Here is a 21,143-nt window from a genome sequence, read left to right as displayed (position 1 = left end):
AAATTTGCTACCATCCCAAATTATTTTGAGTCAGCTATTTAACAAGAACAAACAAGACAAAAACATGAAACATTGAATATTCTGTGAACTATGTGGTGATACAACTAATACGATGAATATATTATATTTAGCAGAAAATTAAGGTACGGTGTATGTTGGTACAAATTATATGATAATTTAGAGATTATAATCATGACTTTCAGGCAAAGCATTGGACAGCTATGCATTTAAAGAGACAGTACACCCAAAGTTAGGGACGGAGTGTATCCAAAAGATTTCGACCCTACCATTATGCTTGTTTACACTGAGCTGCACTGTGGTCGGAACGCCGTCATAGTTCATTTAGTTCAACTGCAGAGTTGGCGCAAGATATGGGTCAGAAAACATACCTTAATACAGGGATGGGATATGTTACTGTATTCCAAGATCTGACCTTCATCCAAACTGATTCAACCAGAAGATTAAAATACTGTTGGTTTTTGGCCTCCCGGGTGGTTAAGGGCGCTGTACTGCAGCGCCAGCTGTGCCACCAGAGACTCTGGGTTCGCGCCCAGGCTCTGTCGTAACCGGCCGCGACCGGGAGGTCCATGGGTCGAAGCACAATTGGCCTAGCGTCGTCTGGGTTAGGGAGGGGTTGGCTGGTAGGGATATCCTCTCATCACGCACCAGCGACTCCTGTGGCGGGCTAGGCACAGTGCGTGCCAACCAAGATTGCCAGGTGCATGGTGTTTCCTCTGACACATTCGGGTTGGATGTGCGCTGTGTTAAGAAGCAGTGCGGCTTGGTTGGGTTGTGTATCGGAGGACGCATGACTTTCAACCTTTGTCTCTCCCGAGCCCGTACGGGAGTTATAGCGATGAGACAAGATAGTAGCTACTACAACAATTGGATACCACGAAACTGGTTTAAATTCCCAAAAATATATACTGTTGGTTTTCTTTAAAAAAAAGCTGCCCTTTTTTGACCTCATGCTAACTAGAAGTAGTTACAGCAGCCATTATGGAATGGCACGTCGTGTTGAACAACAAAATAATTGATTACACAGTCATCCCAAAATGGGGGACAAAAAAGGCAGTTTTTCAACAGCAAAAAAAACTGGATTTCCATCTTCTCGATGTATCAGTTTGGATAAAAGTAACATTTGGAGTTCAGTGCTAGTAGAGCTCACCAGCTTGTAGTCCTACAACCCAGAAATTAGATACAATGACGGTCTACCCTGACCAAACCCGGATGACGCTGGGCCAATTGTGCACTGCCTTATTGGACTCCCAATCACGGCCAGATGTGATGCAGCCTGGATTCGAACCAGGTACTGCAGTGATGCCTCTTGCACTGAGATGCAGTGTCTTAGACCACTACGCCACTCAAAAATGAGTAGAGAAAGTTTAGGGTCTTTGAATAAATGCAGAAAATAAGGTCTGAGGTGAACACTGGCTTAGGAGATCTGATCCATTTGGTTCTATACGATAATAGCAGTCCGTTAACATTACTTTTATGAATTATGAAACCTTTGTGCTTTTTTAAAATATAAATTCTTAAACATTTACAAAATGTGACATTAGCTTATGAAGATTATCTCATAGAACAAAATATATAAGATCTCCTAAGCCTGTGTTTACCACAGACCTTATTTTTGCCATTCATCCAAAACCCCCACAAAAACGCCATTTATATTCCTTATAGGCTTTGTCCAACAGACCACGGCGGAGTTCATGCCTACAAAAAGACACCATTACTATTTCTCTCTATACCCCATGCCTGCATTGATGTACGTTTTCTGACCCATATCTTACTCTGGCTCAATTGTCTTATTTTAACCATGATAGCTTTCCATCCCCAGTGCAGCTCACTGTAAAAAAAAAGTGTAATAGTAGGGTTGGAATCTTCTGGCTAGGACTGTTCAAAATCTTAGTTTATGACAATATTTTTGGGAATCACTCGAGAGTATTTTCCTACTTAAATATTGCATTCTGTGTGGAAATAGATAGTGATGCATTAATACGCGTTGTAGTAGCTGCTAAACATTATGACAATAATCACACTACTTCGTTTCTAACACATACAGATGATCCCTTCACAAACGAGGTTTGTTCACAAAACCTGGGTCGTGTTTCGGGGGGTGAAACCAGAACGGAACTAGAACATCTTTGGTGCATCGTAGGCTACTGGAACTTTAGTGTTAGATTGATTGACCAAAGTTCCTCGATGTGTTTCTATCTGAACGTTCAACAATGTTGTGCCATAAAGTTTCTAAACCCAGAGGTGCAACGTCGCGAGACTTCCGGGAAGGATTACAAAACAGACCAAGCAGAACAGGCCGGAGTTTGGGGTTTGAGAAGTCAATGAGAAAAAAATAAACATTCTTCCTTAGTTGTGCCTTCAGATTTCGAGAAAATGTACAACCTAGATTCGAGCCAATGTCTTAAGTAGTGGAACATGTTTTTACTCCAACCTCATGAAGGTGACAAACTGACAAGTTAATTTACACAAAAAAACAAGTTGATATTGAAGGAGTGCCTTTGACAGCATATATGCACATTCTGGACCATTAGACCCGATGACATTGCCTACAAGTGTGATAGAGGATTTCTATAGAATACCACCCGAGTGGCATAAGGCACTGCATCTGTGCTAGAGGTGTCACTACAGACCCTGATTCGATTCCAGGCTTAATCATAACTGGCCGTGATTGGGAGTCCCATAAGGTGGCGCACAATTGGCCAAGCGTCGTCCGAGTTAGGCCGTCATTGTAAATAATAATTTGTTCTTAACTGACTTGCCTGGTTAAATAAAAATAAATAAAACACAGTATGAGTAATACCCATACAGCCTAGTGGTCAAACAGGGAAATGGTTACAATTGTTTTTCCACGATTCATTTATCCCATAGGGGATTTTAGAAACACTTAAACTAAGGGCTGTGTTTCATGTAGGCCTACTCTGGCATGCCATTTTGATAACAGTGTAAATCTCTCTAGGACAAGGTTACTTTTATCAATATATTAACCCCCCCAAAATGAAACGGTAACTAATGTGGCTGTCATAAAGAACTGAAAATGCCATGACGAGACTGCCGAATCGAAGCAAAGGTAAGAATCTCTGGATTAACTATCTAATGTTAGCTAAATCTAGTAATGATTCAATTGGCAACATTTCTTTAAATGGACAATTATGTGAACGGTCTTGTGCAAGTTTTAAATAGACACAATACCTGTTAGCCAGAGATGACGTGCAGGAGCTTGCTGGGATTTGTAGTCTTGCATGATGTCTACTTTAATGCAAATTACCATTTTTTTTCCAGATCCGAGAGAAAATAATGCTGAATATATTGATGAAAGTCACCTTATCTGAGAGATTTACATTGTTATCAGAACGTCACACCAGGGTAAGCCTTTTCAAAACTGATTCTGATTCTAAATTTCCCTATAGGAAAATGAATGGAAAAAACAATTGGAACCATTTATCGGGTTAACCGCTAGGTTTTATAGGTATTATGACACCTCCACTTTGGGGCTCTATGAGTAGCAGTTTCTGCCCATCTTCTTACTGTACAGTAGCTCAATATGATTTAACTCTGTGATGGACCAAACTTGAGTCTGTCATTTGATATTTATCTAACTAGGTAAGTCAGTTAAGAACAAATTCTTATTTTCAATGATGGCCTACCAGTGTCTAAAGATGTTTAGTTATTACCATATTTCCTTTCAAGTGCACCCGTGCTCTATACAGTACATCTAACATATTGATGACAGAGCCATGTGGTTATTTCTCTATGGCTCTGCAAGTTTGTTCAAATGCAATACAAGAGTTGACTTCATTACCATTTATTGATTAAATCCACCAGATGTAGCATCACCATAATTTCCATGCTATATATACACACAGTAAGCATAAAATAAAAATAAAAAAATTTGATACTAATATATTTGAACAGCAGTGATCAAATAACAATTGTCTGCCTCTGTTCATTTTTAAAATACATTTAACTGGAAACTGGAACAATGTCCCTTTAGAAACCCATAGCGGCCTCAGAGGGATCACGTGTGTCTTGATAAGCATTCTAGAAAATAACAGTCAAACAGGAGCTGAAGTGTCACAGTGGAGTGAAGTGGTGTCCGACAAAGCTGAGGCCATGCATGCAATGGCTGACACCCCCTTCTGTGTTTAAGAATCTGCAGTCAAAGGACACCACACTAGACACACATGGCCCACACTGTTCAGAATGTCTTCACGGTCACTGCAGGGTGGACACAAACAGTGAGCCCTTGTGGTTATGGGCATCACTGCAAGATTTCACATGCACTGTGAAGCATCAGAGGCACTTATCACCACAAGACAACTCAGTGACCAAGAAAAACTGTCCACGGAAATGTTGGAAAACTATCCGTCTGCGTACTAGATAAAATGGCTGACAGCAACTACCTCGGTATCTGGGATATGTAAACACAGTAATATACAGATGTTTAAACCAGCCAAATTAGAGCATTGTGTCAAAATGGCAAGGTAAGTAAGATCCGGGTTATAAAACACTAGACATGTAAACTTTACCTTGATCAGGCAACAGGAGGGGTCCAATTGACCTTTACAGAGATTATAGCTTGTATTCCACTAGTTAAAGCCCTGTGTGTGTGTTAGGAAGAAAAAGCATACCGATAACACATCTGAATATTATTATACTTTCTCTACGTACAACTCCTCATAGATATGCATGTAGACTACCGAATTTCCTTATCCCTGACAAAAGAAATTCAGACGTTGATTTGGTCATTGAACAAAGGCAACATTTTCCCAAAAGAAATGTTTTCATATACTGACAATGTTAATGTATTCAATAAGTAGCTCAACCATCTACAAATTGAACCATGGTAATGACTACAGATTATAATATCCAATCTTTTCATCAATACATGACCAAAGCATCTTAGCTTAGGACTTGTATGATTGAAAACTGCCTGTTTGGTGTAATTTTGCTTGGTATACAGCCCTGTCAAACCTCAATATAGTCAAACCGCAGAAGCGTAAGGATTGTGTATACACACACAAACAAGCAGATATGCACTAATTCATGCAAGAGACAAAAATGCTTTCCTTTCTCACGTAAAATGGAAAACAGGCCCGTCACAAAACTAGCCGTTCCACACATGTCAATGTGAAAAAAGGTGCCTATCAAATGGCTCTAGGTATAATGTCCTCTAAAATATAACAATGTGTTCCAGTTCCACAGTGGCTGCCTAACAGGTAACCCAACTAAAACACACCAGAGTCTGGGGATGGAAGACAAGTTTTAGTCCTTTAACATCTGGCATTCCCTAACATCACTTCAACCTCATTATCATACAAGAACCCTGGTAGAAGTAGTTATAAGAATGTCCTCCTTCCAAAAAAACTGATAATGTGCAGGTTGAAGGGATATTTGGAAAGGGACATAATCGGTTTAAAGATATGTAAAAAAATAAATAAACTTTCAATACAGCCTTCGCCCCTAACAAGACAGTATGAATCTATACAACTCCATATAAATAGTCTTAAATATTTAACTTTTAAAACCTGCTTTCCAATTCATTTCTCAGAGGTTTGATTTTTGAATGTGAAGGACTGGCATAATGTAGTACGCACAGATGTTTGAAATAATGTCCCACCAGACAGTGCACACCTAATGCATCTTCCAAAACACTATTAGAGACCCTGAGTAAATGATGGACCAAGTATAGATGCTGTGGACAATATGATAAGTGATAAGGCCCTTCTCTCTGTGTGAAAATCTACAGTCCTATTTTACTATGTAGGCCCAAAAACTGAGTAATGCTATCGTTTTGCACATTTTGATTTGATGTCTGAAAAGAAAAATGGTGTGTACAATGTGTAGACTGCAGTTAGCCAGCTTCTTCAGCGTGCCATAACACTCCTCAGAATGTGATGTAGTTTGTGTCTTTATATCTGGACATCATAGTAGGACGCAATCCTAAGGACTGAACAGTCTCTTCACATTCGAGAGCCTTGTTCTTGAAGAATCTGCAAAAGAAAATGGTCAGAGTCAAAATAAGACGTTAAGGCCTATTTCAACAGATGTTCCAGAAAACCTTTGAGAAAAAGTACTATGAGTTAAATGCTAACAGGCAGGAAGAAGCCTAAAATGTTTGTTTTTTTTAACCAGGAGACTGGAAAGCGGGGAGACTAAGGCTATGGAGAATTCCACGAACTGCAGAAGCTAGTGACAGGAGGTCATTAAATATTAACATAGTTTAAATCATTATCAAGGCATTACTCTCATCTAGATAATGATCAGCGGGATGCTCTCTAGGTAATGGGCTCATAGGGATGAAGGGGCTCTTGGAGAAAGGTTTAAGGCTACAATGGCAGGGGTCTAAGCAAAATCTCACCCATTGTCCCCTTACATTCAAAGGTAGATACATTCATTAGCTAAATGTTTCTAACAATCCTTGTACTTGTCCTCTGCAGGAAATGCAGCATGCAGAGAAAGGAATTGCAGCATCCATGACCAATAAAAAAGTTATGCGTGCATTTATATTAGACAAAGCCATGTGAGACAACATGTATACCAAACTTGGTGTAACTCACAATACATGGTTGTAACAATGGTCAGGACGATGATGAAAGACGTTTTTATTGCAGTGCTGGGATACTCACCTTGGCCTTTTCACTTGGTTCACTGCTTGTGCCATATGATTGGTTATGTAGCTCCTTAGAGACAACACACAGGAACTCTGCCTGGTCTTCGTTTCCATAGTTATATGAGGAGCCAATACTGACCAACTGAGGGAGGACGATTCAGACTTTGACAAAAATAAATACAGTACCACAATAACAGCTGTGTAACCAAATTATGCGGCAAGATTGTATTTCACAAGGACTACAAATGAAGACAATTATAGTATTTATGTTAAACACTGAACTCCGCATCATCCATGGACAGTAAATCAACCAACACAAGTCAAAGTGCAGCCGAGAGGAACATTTCTGAAAATAGGAGGAAGAACACTCCCCAATCTCTTCCTTTCAAGATAATTACCTGCTCAAACTTCCAACCATCTGACATGGTGGAAACCATTTGTGTTAGCTCCTCTTCTTGGCACTGCAAGACTCTGTAGACATGTTTTATAGGGAGCTGTAGAGAGAAAAATAGGCAATGTTAATTCACATGCAACAACAGAGCAGCAAGTGCTCTCAATAGGCTACATATGAATCTCCCATCCCCCCCCAGAGCAAAGCATAGCCAGTATGTGCCAATTCCTGACCTCATCTACCTGGCAAGGGTCAGGAGACTATGGACTAATGCCAATACATCAACAAGACCTGGAAATCCCAGTAGCTTAAGTGAAGCTTGTGCCCAGAATCATTGCAGTGGTAGACCATGTAAACAGAGGTGATCCTTGGGAGGGAGCTTGCCAAGGATGTGCCTCTGGCCAGTAGTTAGAGGACCTTAGAGGCCCCAAGGCCACCCCACTGCACCCTTTAATATCCAGAGCTCTGTATTAGTGATTACAACAGGACAGTCTCAGGGAAGAAAGAAATCACCCAGATAGCAATGGCAATTTTAGTCAAGCCCACACACCTGAAATGTTTTGCAGTCCCTCTCCCTGATTTTGTCTTTAATTAGCCTGATCAAAGAAGGGATATTGTAGAATTCAGCCTCTTCCAGTACACCTTGAGGGGAACAGAATGTATTTAAGCAGTTATTAAAACCCCAATCATTGAAAACAACTATGTATGCTAATGAGAACTGCTGTGGTTTTAAATGTAACGTGTGATTGTTAGCGGGTGACGTGTTGGAGCGAAAAAGAAACGGCAACAAAGATGACAGAATGGCACAACTCTTCAGACATGTCTCAGCATATCCTAGAATATCCCCAAGACATTATCATCATACCTTCCTCGGCAAGGCCTCTATTGAGCACCAGTTTTCCATGCCTCAGGTAGTTGAGCACTGGACCAAAGTACGTTGGGTCCCGGTCTATCAAATAGGCACCAGTTTCATCCTGAAGAAAGAGAAGTCGATAACAATGAGAAAAGCAGATTATCAATAACAAAATCAGGGGAGATACCATTGACGATTTTTGTACAGTGACAAACATCGAAACAGAACTGTGCAATCGCATAATAAGCCCATAGCCAATCCATGGATACAACAGCTCTGTGTCCAGAGCTTGGAGCAGCGCCAACATGGGGTAACTGACATTTAGCAGGTCTCATTATCCCTGAAGAATCACCACAGCGGCCTTGCTCCAGCCTTCACACACACACGCCATCATTAGCAAGAATCAATACAGAGGGCAGAGATACATCTCCTTACCACATTACATTGGACACATGAAGATTACAGACATTGGAGACTTTCACCTCAAATTCAAATGAGGAATGCTAATCAGCATAGTTTCGTAAATATCCTAGATAACTATGGGATGAAACTATTCTGCTGGGATACTGTGAATCTTTCAGAGCCCAAGACTCATTGCAAATGCACCTGTATGACCAAGCCAACTTGTCTTGTAAGGTCTTTTGCCAGCTTTTAAATGTCATCCTCCTGTTAAATGATGCATGGTGACCTTTGAGGGTTGGAAATCAGGATGGTAAACACTTTCAACATGTGGATTATCATACTTTCTCTTACAGGGGCAACGCTCCTTTTCCAGAGGGGGGGCTCATTTGCACAATTGTAAATTATAAGGCCAATTATTTACACAAAAAACATTTATACACACAATTCATTGGTTTTGTCAACAATGTATTCTATGATCCATGTGCGTGTAGGCGTTATTCTGATATTCACCAGCTAGATGTTTGTGGTTGGCTGGATAACTAACTTGCCTGTTAGCGAGCAGACAGATACTAGTACTGTACTATATACACGAATGTTATCTTAGTACGAGTAGAAACGTGCTGTATTCCAAATTAATATTTGTTAGTTAGCTACTGTAGATCTGTAGTCAGGAGGGTTATCCAGATTAAAAACAGGAAAACAAACTAACGTTATTTAGCTGGTTAGTCAAGTTCTTTGGGAGTTAACGTTGGCCAGCTGAACTAGCTAGCCTGTACTAGTAACGACATTAGTAGCTAACGTTGACCATCTAAGTTAGCTATCCGCTTGGCTTACTTCCTGGCTAAACAACGAAAATATTTAGCTAACTAGTTAGTAAATCGGTCTGGATATGCTAGCTAGGTAACGTAAGTTAACGTTAGAACATTCACATGATGTGTAAAACAGACAAAGGTTAGCTAGTTAACATTAGCCAACTAGCTAGTAACGCTAGACAGATATCCGTACCTTGTCAGAGTCGAGGTCGGGGTCGGCCTGGCACAGACGGTACAGGAACGATTTTGAGTCTCGGCACAACGTTTGTCTCGTTGTGAGAAAGTATGTCCCACCGACATTCAGACGGACCCATTTGGATGCCCCGATCCCAGGTGACTGTATTCTCTGTTCCGGAGAAAGGGCGGGACACTGGTCAACTGAGCCGCTGGATTCAGGGCTCTTCTCCGCCATCCCAGCTCCTTGAACCTGAATGCGTCGCTAGCTAAAGTTACAGGAACTGAGTTGAAGCGGGCTGGGAAACTGGGCAAGGCATAGTCATGAAGTACGGTAACCCAAGTTTGACAACCCCCACCCACCGGTTTCCAGTTTGTATTATACTTTCGTCAGATTCCACAGTCAAAATTGGCTACAAATATTTTATTTTTTGGTCTTAATTTAAGGTTAGGGTCAGACATAAGTATAGCAGTGTGGTTAAAGTTAAGCTTAACTTTAAAATAACATTTTAAGATAATAAATTGTAGAAATGGGCGGGGTTTATAACTCTGTAGCTACTGAAGCTAGTGATGACCCCTCCCCCCACTCCCTGCATCCTTCTCGTAAGAATAATTTTTGCCGTTGGAACTTCATGACTTCAAAAAAGGTTTGGTCCCCAAATAATCATACTGAGCCTTCACCCAAACTAAGTATAAATAAATACAGGACGTTTGCCAAAATCCCACATGCTTTTATTACCAAGCCACCTTATATATATGCTGCATTCTTCCAATTAACCATTTGAAACTTGCACACAACAAAATAGACCAGGCCCACATATATTTATGTAAAACATAACCACGTCACCATCCATAAATAAAATATAGATTACAACGAAAAGTAGCAAAATATCATAATTTACCATTATCAACTATTTACATTCAATTGATTTACATTTAAATTATGCAAACATGAACCGGGGACATTATCCAAATGATTACCACATTTGAACTGTTTGGATAACATGAGGATTAATCAGCAAAGGATAGAAGCCTAAAACAAATACAAAATATACATCTTACACTTTACTTGCATCCCATTTTGTAAATCACAGCAATGGTCAGTAGAATAAACAAACAAAATATCTGTCTAACATTTACAATCAACTTCTCCCAGAAATGAGAACAGTCAAAAACAGGCTACAACATTCTCCTTTGCAATTTTGATGAACTGTTCAACCAACATCCAAGTCAACTCCTATTTTTTAAAGCAGCACCAGCCCATGTGTTTTGACCAAAGTTTATTCTCTGCTATAGAAGACAAATAGTTTAAGAGTACCAAGGCCACCATGTCAGACATGAGGCCATCCAAGCCTAACAAATCATCAGTTAGAATAGTTGCAATAGCCATTCTACTTCCTTAAATAACAGGTCCTTTCTATACCAGAATGGCTTTAGATCCAGCTGAATGTATCAAATTCTGCATTACAATGGAACATGCCCTGAACCTGTTGCCCTACAAGAAATCAAATGTGTGGAGTAATAGGGAAACCGACTTGTAAGCTACATTACAGCTAGGTGTTTTCCACCATTTATGAATTAACACCTTCGTTCTCTGTCTCCTGTCATTACAGGGTAAGACCTGTCTTCAAAAGATAGTGTACCCAACCTACATGCATGAGTTAAAATGCGTGTTATAGATCTTTTGCCACACTTCTTGAATTTTGTTGCACCATTTGTCAGCATTCCCACACGGGTCCATCAGATAGTATGTTCTGTTAGGCTGCAAAGAGGAGAATAGGTCACTGTTACTGATAGTTTTATAAAGTGAGTTTTGTTAGCTAAAGTTGAGCTATTAATTGCAATAGACTAATTCATTACTGTATGGACAAAGAAGGTCTTGAAGTTCTTGGCCTCTGGGCGCAGTGCGGGGGACCAGGGGATCTCTCCTTTCAAAACCTTGTTAACTGGGTCCACATAGTAAAGGTGTGGTCCCTCGGTCAACAATAGCTGGCGCCGACGTGCAAACAGCCCCTTTAAAAGCAGAGAGCGATTCTCAGACATAAAAAATAAATCCATTGCCTGTAGGTAAAGTCAGTATGGTTCAAGATGTCCCAAATTGATTCCTGGCAGAAATTGCAAATAACTGCCAGAGGAGGGCAGTATGTTGCTTTAGTGTTAGAAGAGTACAGTATCAAGACATTAACTCCTCCCCTTCAAACTGAAAAATAGAACATTACTGCACAGTAATTTAGGATGACATAAATCCTTACCTTCCTTTTGTCCACTGGTCCCATCTTGAGGATCAAATTATTCTCCACAAACTGATTCCTTAATAAATACATAAAAAAAGTTAATTCCCCAAATCTTTCTTGATACAGTTCACAGTATATCATATTATTGTTGACGTTGTATTGTCTTTAGGTAAAGTGCTTCATGTTTACAAGATATCAAACATAGAATTGTGTAAATATTGTAAGTAAACATAGGAATCCCAACAGATGAGCATGAGATCATCAACTACAGTATGTGTCAATATTATGGTGAGATAATATTGACAGTTAGTCTTCTGACACTCTGTCCACAAAAACATGTTTTGCTCACGAGTACATCGCTGCAGGCCTACCAGGGGTTTCTGCTTGTTTGCTTCTCAAGCAGTAGCTGCTTCACCTCAGTGGAAAACTGCAGGTTCAGCTCAAAGGAGTTGTTGTCCAGGTCATGAATGTACTGCTCAATGTTGCTGTTGGGCCTTTGTGCGGGGTTGGAGTTGGGGATGGGACTGGGGTTGGCCACAAACAGTGGTTGAAAGGAGCTGGACTGGACAACCTGCATGTTGCTGAACTGGCTGAGGAGGTCATCATACTGTGGATGGAACCACATCATGATCAGGGTGTTTTCAGTACAGATTACAAAACAAGGACACGCCAATTTGACATATTGGGGAAACAATATGTCAACAAGGGTTTGTGTCAACCTTTAATCATAATATGTCAAGAGGGGAAAACCTACATTTCCATAATAGTCCTCATCATCCTCAGCCATGGCTGGCAGGTAGGGGGTGAGTTTGGGGGGTGTCTGTAGGTGAAGGTTCTCCCATGTGATGGCCTCAAAGAAAAAATGGTCTCTGAGTGGGTTGTACCCACCCATCTCCTCACAACCTAATCGGTTGGAGGGATCCAAGCACTACCACAAAAATAAAGCAATGCTTTGTTAATAATGACACTCATTGGGTCTTAGTATGGAACTGAGGAACAACATCCGAATGTATTTTAATAATTCATATGATTAGACTCACCAGAAGCTGTTCCACTAGATCCTTCGCATTAGGAAAGAATTTATCAGGAAATTCATACTCCAGTTTAATAATCTTCTGGAATTTCAGGTAGTCATTCCTGGTGAGCAAATAACACCATCAACCACATGGACAGACAGAAGATCATATGAGAGTGCAAGGCACATTTTAGGACTTGTGTCATTGGGGCTTGATTGCCTGGAAGTGGCAGATGCATACAGTATACACAACTGTCACTGTACTTGGCTTTGAAAGGGCTTTGAGGTAAATGTGTTGGTTTGTAGTTGAACCATGAAGCTGCTGCCATGTGACAGAGTGACTGGGGTTTCTTCAAGCCTCCAGGCACTCAATACACAAACAAGTCATAAACACCACAGCCATAACTTCCTGTTATTTCACACACTGTTTTTAGACAGCGATAACAAATAGACTACATTGTTTACCAAATCACAAAGTGCACTTCTGCAAAGCCCCTGACAATGACACTTCTCAAATATTTTACCTGAATAAAAGGAAAATAATAATGTATGATACGCAACTTACCCAGCTCTAAATGGTGGCAATCCTGCTACCAACTGGTAGATGATACAGCCTAAACCCCAAAGGTCAGAGCTAAAAGACACCAGAAAACATGACAGATTCGGGTAACTTCTTTCAGTGTTGGGTTTTATCATAGTGATGTGAACATGGCCAGAAATATACCAGTCTTGTTCCTGGCTGGATAAAGCATGGCAAGCGAGGCTAGAAGTGATACAGTAACAGAGAACTACACAGATAACTTGAATATTGGATTCAAATCAGGGTACTGAATGAAATCGAGTGAAACTACCTTTTGCAGGCAGATTTCTGAGTGAGTAGTTCTGGAGAAACATACTCAGCTGTTCCAACAAAGGAGTTTGCTCTGTCTGCAAAAGAAAACAATCATATGAACTATAAGTATGGACAAATTATTCACATGACACATTTGGTACCTTCACTGAAGATGTCTTTACTCAATTGTGCTTAAAATGGCACTATTGACCTATTCAAATTATATTCTGAGCACTGTATAACTAGCAATTTGCTATAATTTGCCTCCATATCTATGAAGCCCATAGAGACCATTGTGCATGTTCCTATAAATAACAAAAACAATTTTGTTAGCCTTTAGAGGTATAGATAGATAAGTTAACCGCAATACGATAAGGGGTAAACAAACCAATGTACTGTACTTAGTCTATCAACAAACTGGAGGAAAATTACACAAAGACAAAGCAATATGTGTTAAATTACTTTGTGTACTATCTGATGAGAGTTGTTTTGCAGTTCCAAAGTCTGTTATTTGAATGTGCATGTCCTCATTCAGTAAAATATTCTCTGGTTTGAGGTCCCTGTAAAGAAAAAGCCACACCACTTAAAACCTTCAAATAGAATTCATATCATGACATTTTAACAAACCTAATGCAGTGGTAAATCTAAGCGCTGGCGATAGCGCAATAGGTTCAGGGGTGTGTTAGAAATATTTTTGCCATTTTCACAGCCGGAATTATAACTACAATAGCTGGCAGTGGCGTAAAAGGGCTGGGTTTTGAAGAATGAACAAGTTGTAGGTGTGACGAGGGCTTGGCCACTCACTGGCCAATCAATGCGTTCCATGGCTTAATATGGCATGCGTTTGTCTCAAGTTCTGTTGGTTATTGACAGTCTGTGTTGTCATCACTTCCAATTCGGCTGGAGGCACAGAATATTATTTCGTCCTGGTCCATTTTGGATTGATACTAAAGTTTATTAAATAGCATAGGCTACAGTAACGAGTCTGCTCAATAGCCTATGTTTGGAGTGTTGGAAGTCAACATTGTTTTAATTGGTTTCAATGAGCCTAGCTTATATGTCTTTATGCGTCAAACTTTTCCTGAATAAAAACAAATGACCAGGCTCCTGTAAATTGTATTGTATGTGTGAGGCACGTCCTCAATAAGCGAAATATAGCTTAGGCCTACCATTGATACTGCATTATAGGACTGAATAATTTAAATATGTTTGGAGGAGTGCGTCTTTGTTAACCAGATGAGAGGCACTCTTTGGAGCTGGGGATCAATACTTGGAACAAGTTAAATTAAGTACGCCGGTAGGCATATGTGTGTGTGTTTTAGGATGCGCAGTATATTTTCAATTCAAGTGTCTTTACCATAGCATTTGCACGTCTATACAAAATACTAGGCTCCTGTCGATTGTATCGTTACCTATGTGCTCGGCAGATTCTCGTAAATGCTTATATAGTATGCAAGTATGTGTATTGTGAATAATGAAAAAGCAGAGGGCAAAAACTCAAATGTTTACTCAGCGCAAGCGAGCTGATGTTAGTCAGGTAAATTGCCGAACCTGGCATTCGGTCTAGAAAATGCCAGTGTGCCAGTTTTTACATGACGACATTGCAAACTAACGGGCGTTTGACACTTGCGCCTCCTTAGTGGCAGCCGAAAATAGAACCCACAATATCTAATCAAGGAACATTATAAAACTTCCATTAAAAACAATTATACAACAATATCAAATAAATGAACGTTTGTCAAACTTAATAATACATTGTGTAATTGGGCTTACCTGTGAATTATGCCTTTAGAATGCAAATACTGTAATGCACATACTATTTCAGCAGAGTAGAATCTAGTGCACGTCTCATCGAAGGAGCCTATTTTGCGAATGTATTTCAGTAATTCCCCATTTCTTGCATAGCTTATGCCAAAATCTAACAGGAGGCCGTTAAGGATAATGGTACTAAGATCTCAAAATAGATGAGGCCAGATATTATCATGTAGAAGTCTTGAAGTAGCCCATGTTCTGATCATTTCAAAGGATACACAACCTTTTCGCATCTTGAAATGTGAAGTAGAGCTTGACGATAAATGGATGGTCTAAGCTTGACATGATATCCCTCTCTCGCGTCACGCAATGTGCCTTGTTCTCCTTCCGGATGTGCACCTTCTCCAGAATCTTCACTGAAACACAATTCAAACCGATATGCTTCACTCTGTGTTTATGACTGAATCAAATACCAGTTTCCTCACTTCAAAGAGCATTATTGTTTAGCACAAATCCAGGACAGTCATTTGAATGCCACTTGAGGATCATCAGCATCATGCAACAAGAGAAAACAAATTTGTAGGGTCTTACTAGCATATTCCTTCCCTGTGGCCTGTTCTCTTGCCAGCACAACCTGAAACAAGTTTGCAATCAATCAATATTTTTCTAACAATCCATCAACCCTTTACCAACAATAGAAAATAAAAGTAATTCATATGACTGCAACTGTTATCTGTAAGCCCCACACACAAAATACAACACCATAGAAAATGTATGAGGACTTACTGTTGAATAGGAGCCTTCTCCTAGAATTCGACCAAATTTGAAGTCCTCTGGCTGCTTTCCAAGCGTTGGGGAGGCTTGAGGGCCCTCCATTCCTAGGTGGAGGAACAAACTGGAGTCCAGGTGATTCTTACCATAGAAGGTGGAGGGGAGGAATACAGGATGATGCTGGACAGAATAGGAACGGCATCATACCTTAAAGGATGTACAGAGACAGAAAAACAAAAGTCACATAACAAAAAAACAAAGCTACACCACACTTTCCCTCCCCTCTCTCACACACACACACACAAAGAAAACCGCCATACAGCGAGTAACCCACAGCTGATAAACTAGCGTGCTGCTTCCGCACAGGGAGAGTTCTTGTTTATGTTTTCTTTTCACGCATGACTACAGGTGCTGTTCCAATTCCTTATAATTACCATTTCATCATTCAAGTAAGACTCCAAGAGAGAAAGGGTCTTTAATATCTGAGATATCTACTGCAGCCCTCATCCTCCACATACAACACATTCTGTCAAAGATCCCCAAAGCACACACATCCCTGGGTCGCTCCTCTTTTCAGTTCGCTGCAGCTAGTGACTGGAACGAGCTGCAACAAACACTCAAACTGGACAGATTTATCTCAATCTCTTAATTCAAAGACTCAATATGGACACTCTTACTGACTGTTGTGGCTGCTTTGCATGATCTATTGTTGTCTCTACCGTCTTCCCCTTTGTGCTGTTGTCTGTGCCCAAGAATGTTTGTACCCTGTTTTGTGCTGCTGCCATGTTGTTTTGCTACCACATTGTTGTCATGTTGTGTTGCTACCATGCTGTGTTGTCATGTGTTGCTGCCATGCTTTTTTATTTAACCTTTATTTAACTAGGCAAGTCAGTTAAGAACAAATTCTTATTTACAATGACAGCCTACCAAAAGGCCTCCTGCGGGGACGGGGGCTGGGATTAAAAATATATTAAATAAAAATATAGGACAAAATACACATCACGACAAGAGACAACACTACATAAAGAAAGACCTAAGACAACAACATAGCATGGGGCAGCAGACAGCCTAGTGGTTAGAGCATTGGGCCAATAACCGAAAGGTTACTAGATTGAATCCCCGAGCTGACAAGGTAAAAATCTGTTGTTCTGCCCCTTAACAAGGATTAAATCTGTTCCTAGGCCGTCATTTTAAATAAGAATTTGTTCTTAACTGACTTGCCTAGTTAAATAAAGGTTAAATATATATATTTAAAAATACATTAATAGCTGTTGTTTATCTTATAGAATATTGTCCTGGGACAATCATGAAAATATGGTAGCAAGTTACTTTCATTAATTACTTTTATTAGGCTAAGTGATCGTTGACTTAAGCTACAACAGAAAACACAAGGTTTAGAGACACTGGTGAATGAGTCCATTGAGAGAAGCAACCATCAAAACAATAGAAACACAAGCAGCATGGCGCCCAGCCCTAGCATCACCTATCCAGTTTTTTTTGTGCAGGGCAGAGTTCCCCAACTGGCGGCCCATGGGCCGAATTTGGCCTGCATTTCATTTTATTTGCCCCCCAAGTTCTCCATTTTTATTTATTTATTTAATTGTTGGACATAAAGACTAATAACAACAGCAAATCAGCTCCAAGTGATTTTTAATTTGGGAAATCTGTTCCAAAGTATTCCCACCCATAATAGAGATACTGTATATTTGATTGTATACAAAATGTAAGCAATGTTTTAAATTACAACGTTTTATTGAAATATATAGTACCAGCGAAAAGTTTGGACACACCTACTCATTCAAGAGTTTCTTTATTTATACTATTTTCTACATTGTAGAATAGTCAAGACATCAAGTATGAAATGTTTATTTAAATGTTTTACAATGTAATCTTTATTTAACTAGGCAAGTCAGTTAAGAACAAATGTTTGTTTACAATGACGGCCTACACCGTGACACAACCTGGAATAGAACCAGGGTGTCTGTAGTGACGCCTCAAGCACTGAGATGCAGTACCTTAGACCGCTGCGCCACTCGGGAGCCTGGTTATTTGTGTTATTTGTGGAAATAACACATATGGAATCATGTAGTAACCAAAAAAGTGTTAAACAAATCAAAATATAATTTATAAGGCCTCTCGGGTGGCACAGTGGTCTAAGGCACTGCGCCACCATAAGACTCTGGGTTCGAGCCCAGGCTCTGTCACGACCGGGAGGTCCATGGGGCGATGCACAATTGGCCTACCGTCGTCCGTGTTAGGGAGGGTTTGGCCGGTAGGGATATCCTTGTCTCATCGTGCACTAGCGACTCCTGTGGCTGGCATCCGGGTTGGATGCGTGCTGTGTTAAGAAGCAGTGCGGCTTGGTTGGGTTGTGTTGTGTTTCGGAGGACGCATTGCTCTCGACCTTTGTCTCTCCCGAGCCCGTACTGAAGTTGTAGCGATGAGACAAGATAGTAACTACGAACAATTGCATACCACAAAATTTGGGAGAAAAAAGGGGAAAATTCAACAACAAAATATATATATAATTTATATTTTTCAAAGTAGCCACCTTGATGACAGCTTTGCACACTCTTGACATTCTCTCAACCAGCTTCACGAGGTAGTCACCTGGAATGCATTTCAATTCACTTTTTAAAAGTGAATTGCTGGAATTTCTTTCCTTCTTCATGCATTTGAGCCAATCAGTTGTGTTGTGACAAGGTAGGGGTGGTATACAGAAGATAGCCCTATTTGGTAAAAGACCAAGTTCATATTATATCAAGAACAGCTCAAATAAGCAAAGAGAAATTAGTCCATCATTACTTTAAGACATGAAGGTCAGTCAATGCGGAACATTTCAAGAACTTTTAAAGTTTTTTCAAGTGTAAAAACCATCAAGCTCTTTGATGAAAATGGCTCTCATGAGGACCGCCACAGGAAAGAAAGACCCAGAGTTACCTCTGATGCAGAGAATAAGTTAATTAGAGTTAACTGCACCTCAGATTGCAGGCCAAATAAATGCTTCTCAGAGTTTAAGTAACAGACACATCTCAACATCGACTGTTCAGAGGAGACTGCGTGAATTAGGCCTTCATGGTCAAATTGCTGCAAAGAAACCCCTACTGGAGGACACCAATAAGAAGAAGACTTGCTTGGGCCAAGAAACACAAGCAATGAACATTAGACCGGTAGAATTCTGTCCTTTGGTCTGATGAGTCCAAATTTGAGATTTTTGGTTCAAACTGCCGTGTCTTTGTGAGACGCAGAGTAGGTTAATGGAGGATCTTTGCATGTGTGGTTTCCACTCTGGAGCATGGAGGTGGTGGTGTGATGGTGCTTTGCTGGTGACACTGTCACTGATTTATTTAGAATTCAAGGCACACTTAACCAGCATGGCTACTACAGCATTCTGCAGCGATATTCCATCCCATCTGGTTTGCGCTTAGTGGGACTATCATTTGTTTTTAAACAGGAAAATGACCCAACACACCTCCAGGATTTGTAAGGGCTATTTGACTAAGAAGGAGAGTGATGGAGTGTTGCATCAGATGACCTGGCCTCCACAATCACCCGACCTCAACCAAAATGAGATGGTTTGGGACAAGTTCGACCACAGAGTGAATGAAAAGCAGCCAACAAGTGCTCAGGATATGTGGGGACTCCTTCAAGATTGTTGGAAAAGTATTCCAGGTGAAGCTGGTTGAGAGAACGCCAAGCGTGTCCAAAGCTGTCATCAAGGCAAAGGCTGGCTACTTTGAAGAATCTCAAATATTATATTTATTATATTTGTTTAACACTTTTTTTGTTACTACATGATCCCTTATGTGTTATTTCATAGTTTTGATGTCTTCACTATTATTCTACAATGTAGAAAATAATAAAAATAAAGACAAAACCTTGAATGAGTAGGTGTGACCAAACTTTTGACTGGTACTGTATATTTGAATAAAACATAATAATTTCAATGTTTGGGCTTCTTGCGGTACATTTTTAGTCTACAAATGATCACATAACAATAATACATTACTAAAAATAAACTCCCACCCCTCTGCCACGCTCTGCCCATCCCACCTATCACCTTAGACCACTCTCGTTTGGTTTTCAAGTGCCATATATTTTTAAATTGTGCAGGGATGTTTTACATACATTTTGAACCTTTCTAATCGTATAGTATCTACAGATTGTGAGCCAAAGATAAAAACCTTTCCTACGAGTATTATTATATTATTTATTGACTGACTGGATAAATAAATCAATTGTGCGACAGTTTTTACATGACGAAATTGCAAACGAACACTGTCTAACTAACATGCTTTCGACACTTGCAACTCCTTAGCGCAAGCCGAAAATAGAGCCCACAATTTCTAAATAAGAAACATAAAACTTCCATTAAAAGTTATTCAATATTTTTTAAAATCATGTTTATGTCAAACTTAATAATACATAGTGTAATTGGTCTTACCTGTGAATTATACCTTTAGAATGCAAATAGTGTAATGCACATACTATTTCAGCGGAGTAGAATCTGGTGCACAAATTATTTGTTATTATTTTCTGGCCCCCTGACCATCCACTCAAGAAAAAACAAAAAGAAACAGCCTGTGACTGAATCTAGTTGATAATCCCTGGTGTAGGGTACTTTCCACTCCAGACACCTGCCACAGAAGACAGTGCTCCAACAACACCATGACAAAACTATAAACCACAGAAACCAGAAGGGTATGTCCCTTTGCACATAGAAATGTACAATTTAGAAGAAAACAGCTCTTACTGTAAAAACTAAAAAGTTAATAATTAACTGGGACAATCAAAGCCATCTGTCCTAGAGACAGGAAATCATAGCCTGGTCTAACCTCCAAAGCAGTAAACAAGCCAATAAACGTAAATTACCTGTGTTCTAGGAAACTTAGACACAAGGTCATGAATCTGTATTTTTAAACAACGTTATTTTATGAACGGATTAAGATCATTGTGGTTTCCTGTTGTGACATGTCTTGCCTAGGTGAGAAAGAGAGCTTCTTTAAATGTTTGTGTTCAAGCTTATCCATAGAGCCCCACAGTGGAAGTGTCATAATACCCATAAAACCTAGCGGTCAAACATGGAAATGGTTAGAATCGTTTTCTACCATTCATTTTTCCCATAAGGGATTTTAGAGGGGGCCACTTAGAAATGTCCTTGTTTTTGAAAATTGTCCATTAAAATAACATCAAATTGATCAGAAATATAATGTAGACATTGTTAATGTTGTAAATGACTATTGTAGCTTGAAACGGCAGATTTTTTATGGAATATC

At 39.9% G+C, this 21,143-nt stretch overlaps 1 protein-coding gene and 1 pseudogene across 2 annotated transcripts; both read right to left on the bottom strand.

Moving 5' to 3' along the window:
- Positions 1–4,730: 4,730 nt before the first annotated feature.
- On the bottom strand, positions 4,731–9,682 carry LOC109898470 (BTB/POZ domain-containing protein KCTD5). Its single transcript, XM_020493447.2, has 6 exons — positions 9,283–9,682; positions 7,888–7,996; positions 7,573–7,664; positions 7,030–7,125; positions 6,648–6,773; positions 4,731–6,011 (listed from the first exon to the last, which is right to left on the bottom strand). The coding sequence occupies exons 1-6, from the start codon at positions 9,499–9,501 to the stop codon at positions 5,982–5,984; spliced, it is 672 nt and encodes a 223-aa protein (XP_020349036.1). The 5' UTR covers positions 9,502–9,682; the 3' UTR covers positions 4,731–5,981.
- A 291-nt stretch (positions 9,683–9,973) lies between these two features.
- LOC109898469 (3-phosphoinositide-dependent protein kinase 1-like) lies at positions 9,974–20,786 on the bottom strand (annotated as a pseudogene). Its single transcript, XR_002256362.1, has 14 exons — positions 20,740–20,786; positions 15,883–16,074; positions 15,688–15,730; positions 15,375–15,512; positions 15,118–15,262; positions 13,807–13,904; positions 13,364–13,439; positions 13,078–13,146; positions 12,538–12,634; positions 12,252–12,425; positions 11,869–12,104; positions 11,516–11,573; positions 11,124–11,276; positions 9,974–11,025 (listed from the first exon to the last, which is right to left on the bottom strand). The product of XR_002256362.1 is annotated as a 3-phosphoinositide-dependent protein kinase 1-like (transcript).
- Positions 20,787–21,143: the final 357 nt, after the last annotated feature.

This window comes from Oncorhynchus kisutch, linkage group LG10 (assembly GCF_002021735.2).
Source record: "Oncorhynchus kisutch isolate 150728-3 linkage group LG10, Okis_V2, whole genome shotgun sequence".
In the NCBI taxonomy this organism is placed as follows: Eukaryota; Metazoa; Chordata; class Actinopteri; order Salmoniformes; family Salmonidae; genus Oncorhynchus; species Oncorhynchus kisutch.
Note: the sequence above shows the minus strand (reverse complement) of the source record. Positions and strands in the feature narration are given on the sequence as shown.

Coding starts and splice junctions, on each gene's coding strand:
- LOC109898470 (XM_020493447.2), bottom strand. CDS start 9,501: ATGGCGGAGAAGAGCCCTGAATCCAGCGGCTCAGTTGACCAGTGTCCC. Junction 7,126..7,572: donor GGGACTGCAAAACATTTCAG/GTGTGTGGGCTT, acceptor TTCTCTCTACAG/CTCCCTATAAAACATGTCTA. Junction 6,012..6,647: donor AACCAAGTGAAAAGGCCAAG/GTGAGTATCCCA, acceptor TTTCTTTTGCAG/ATTCTTCAAGAACAAGGCTC.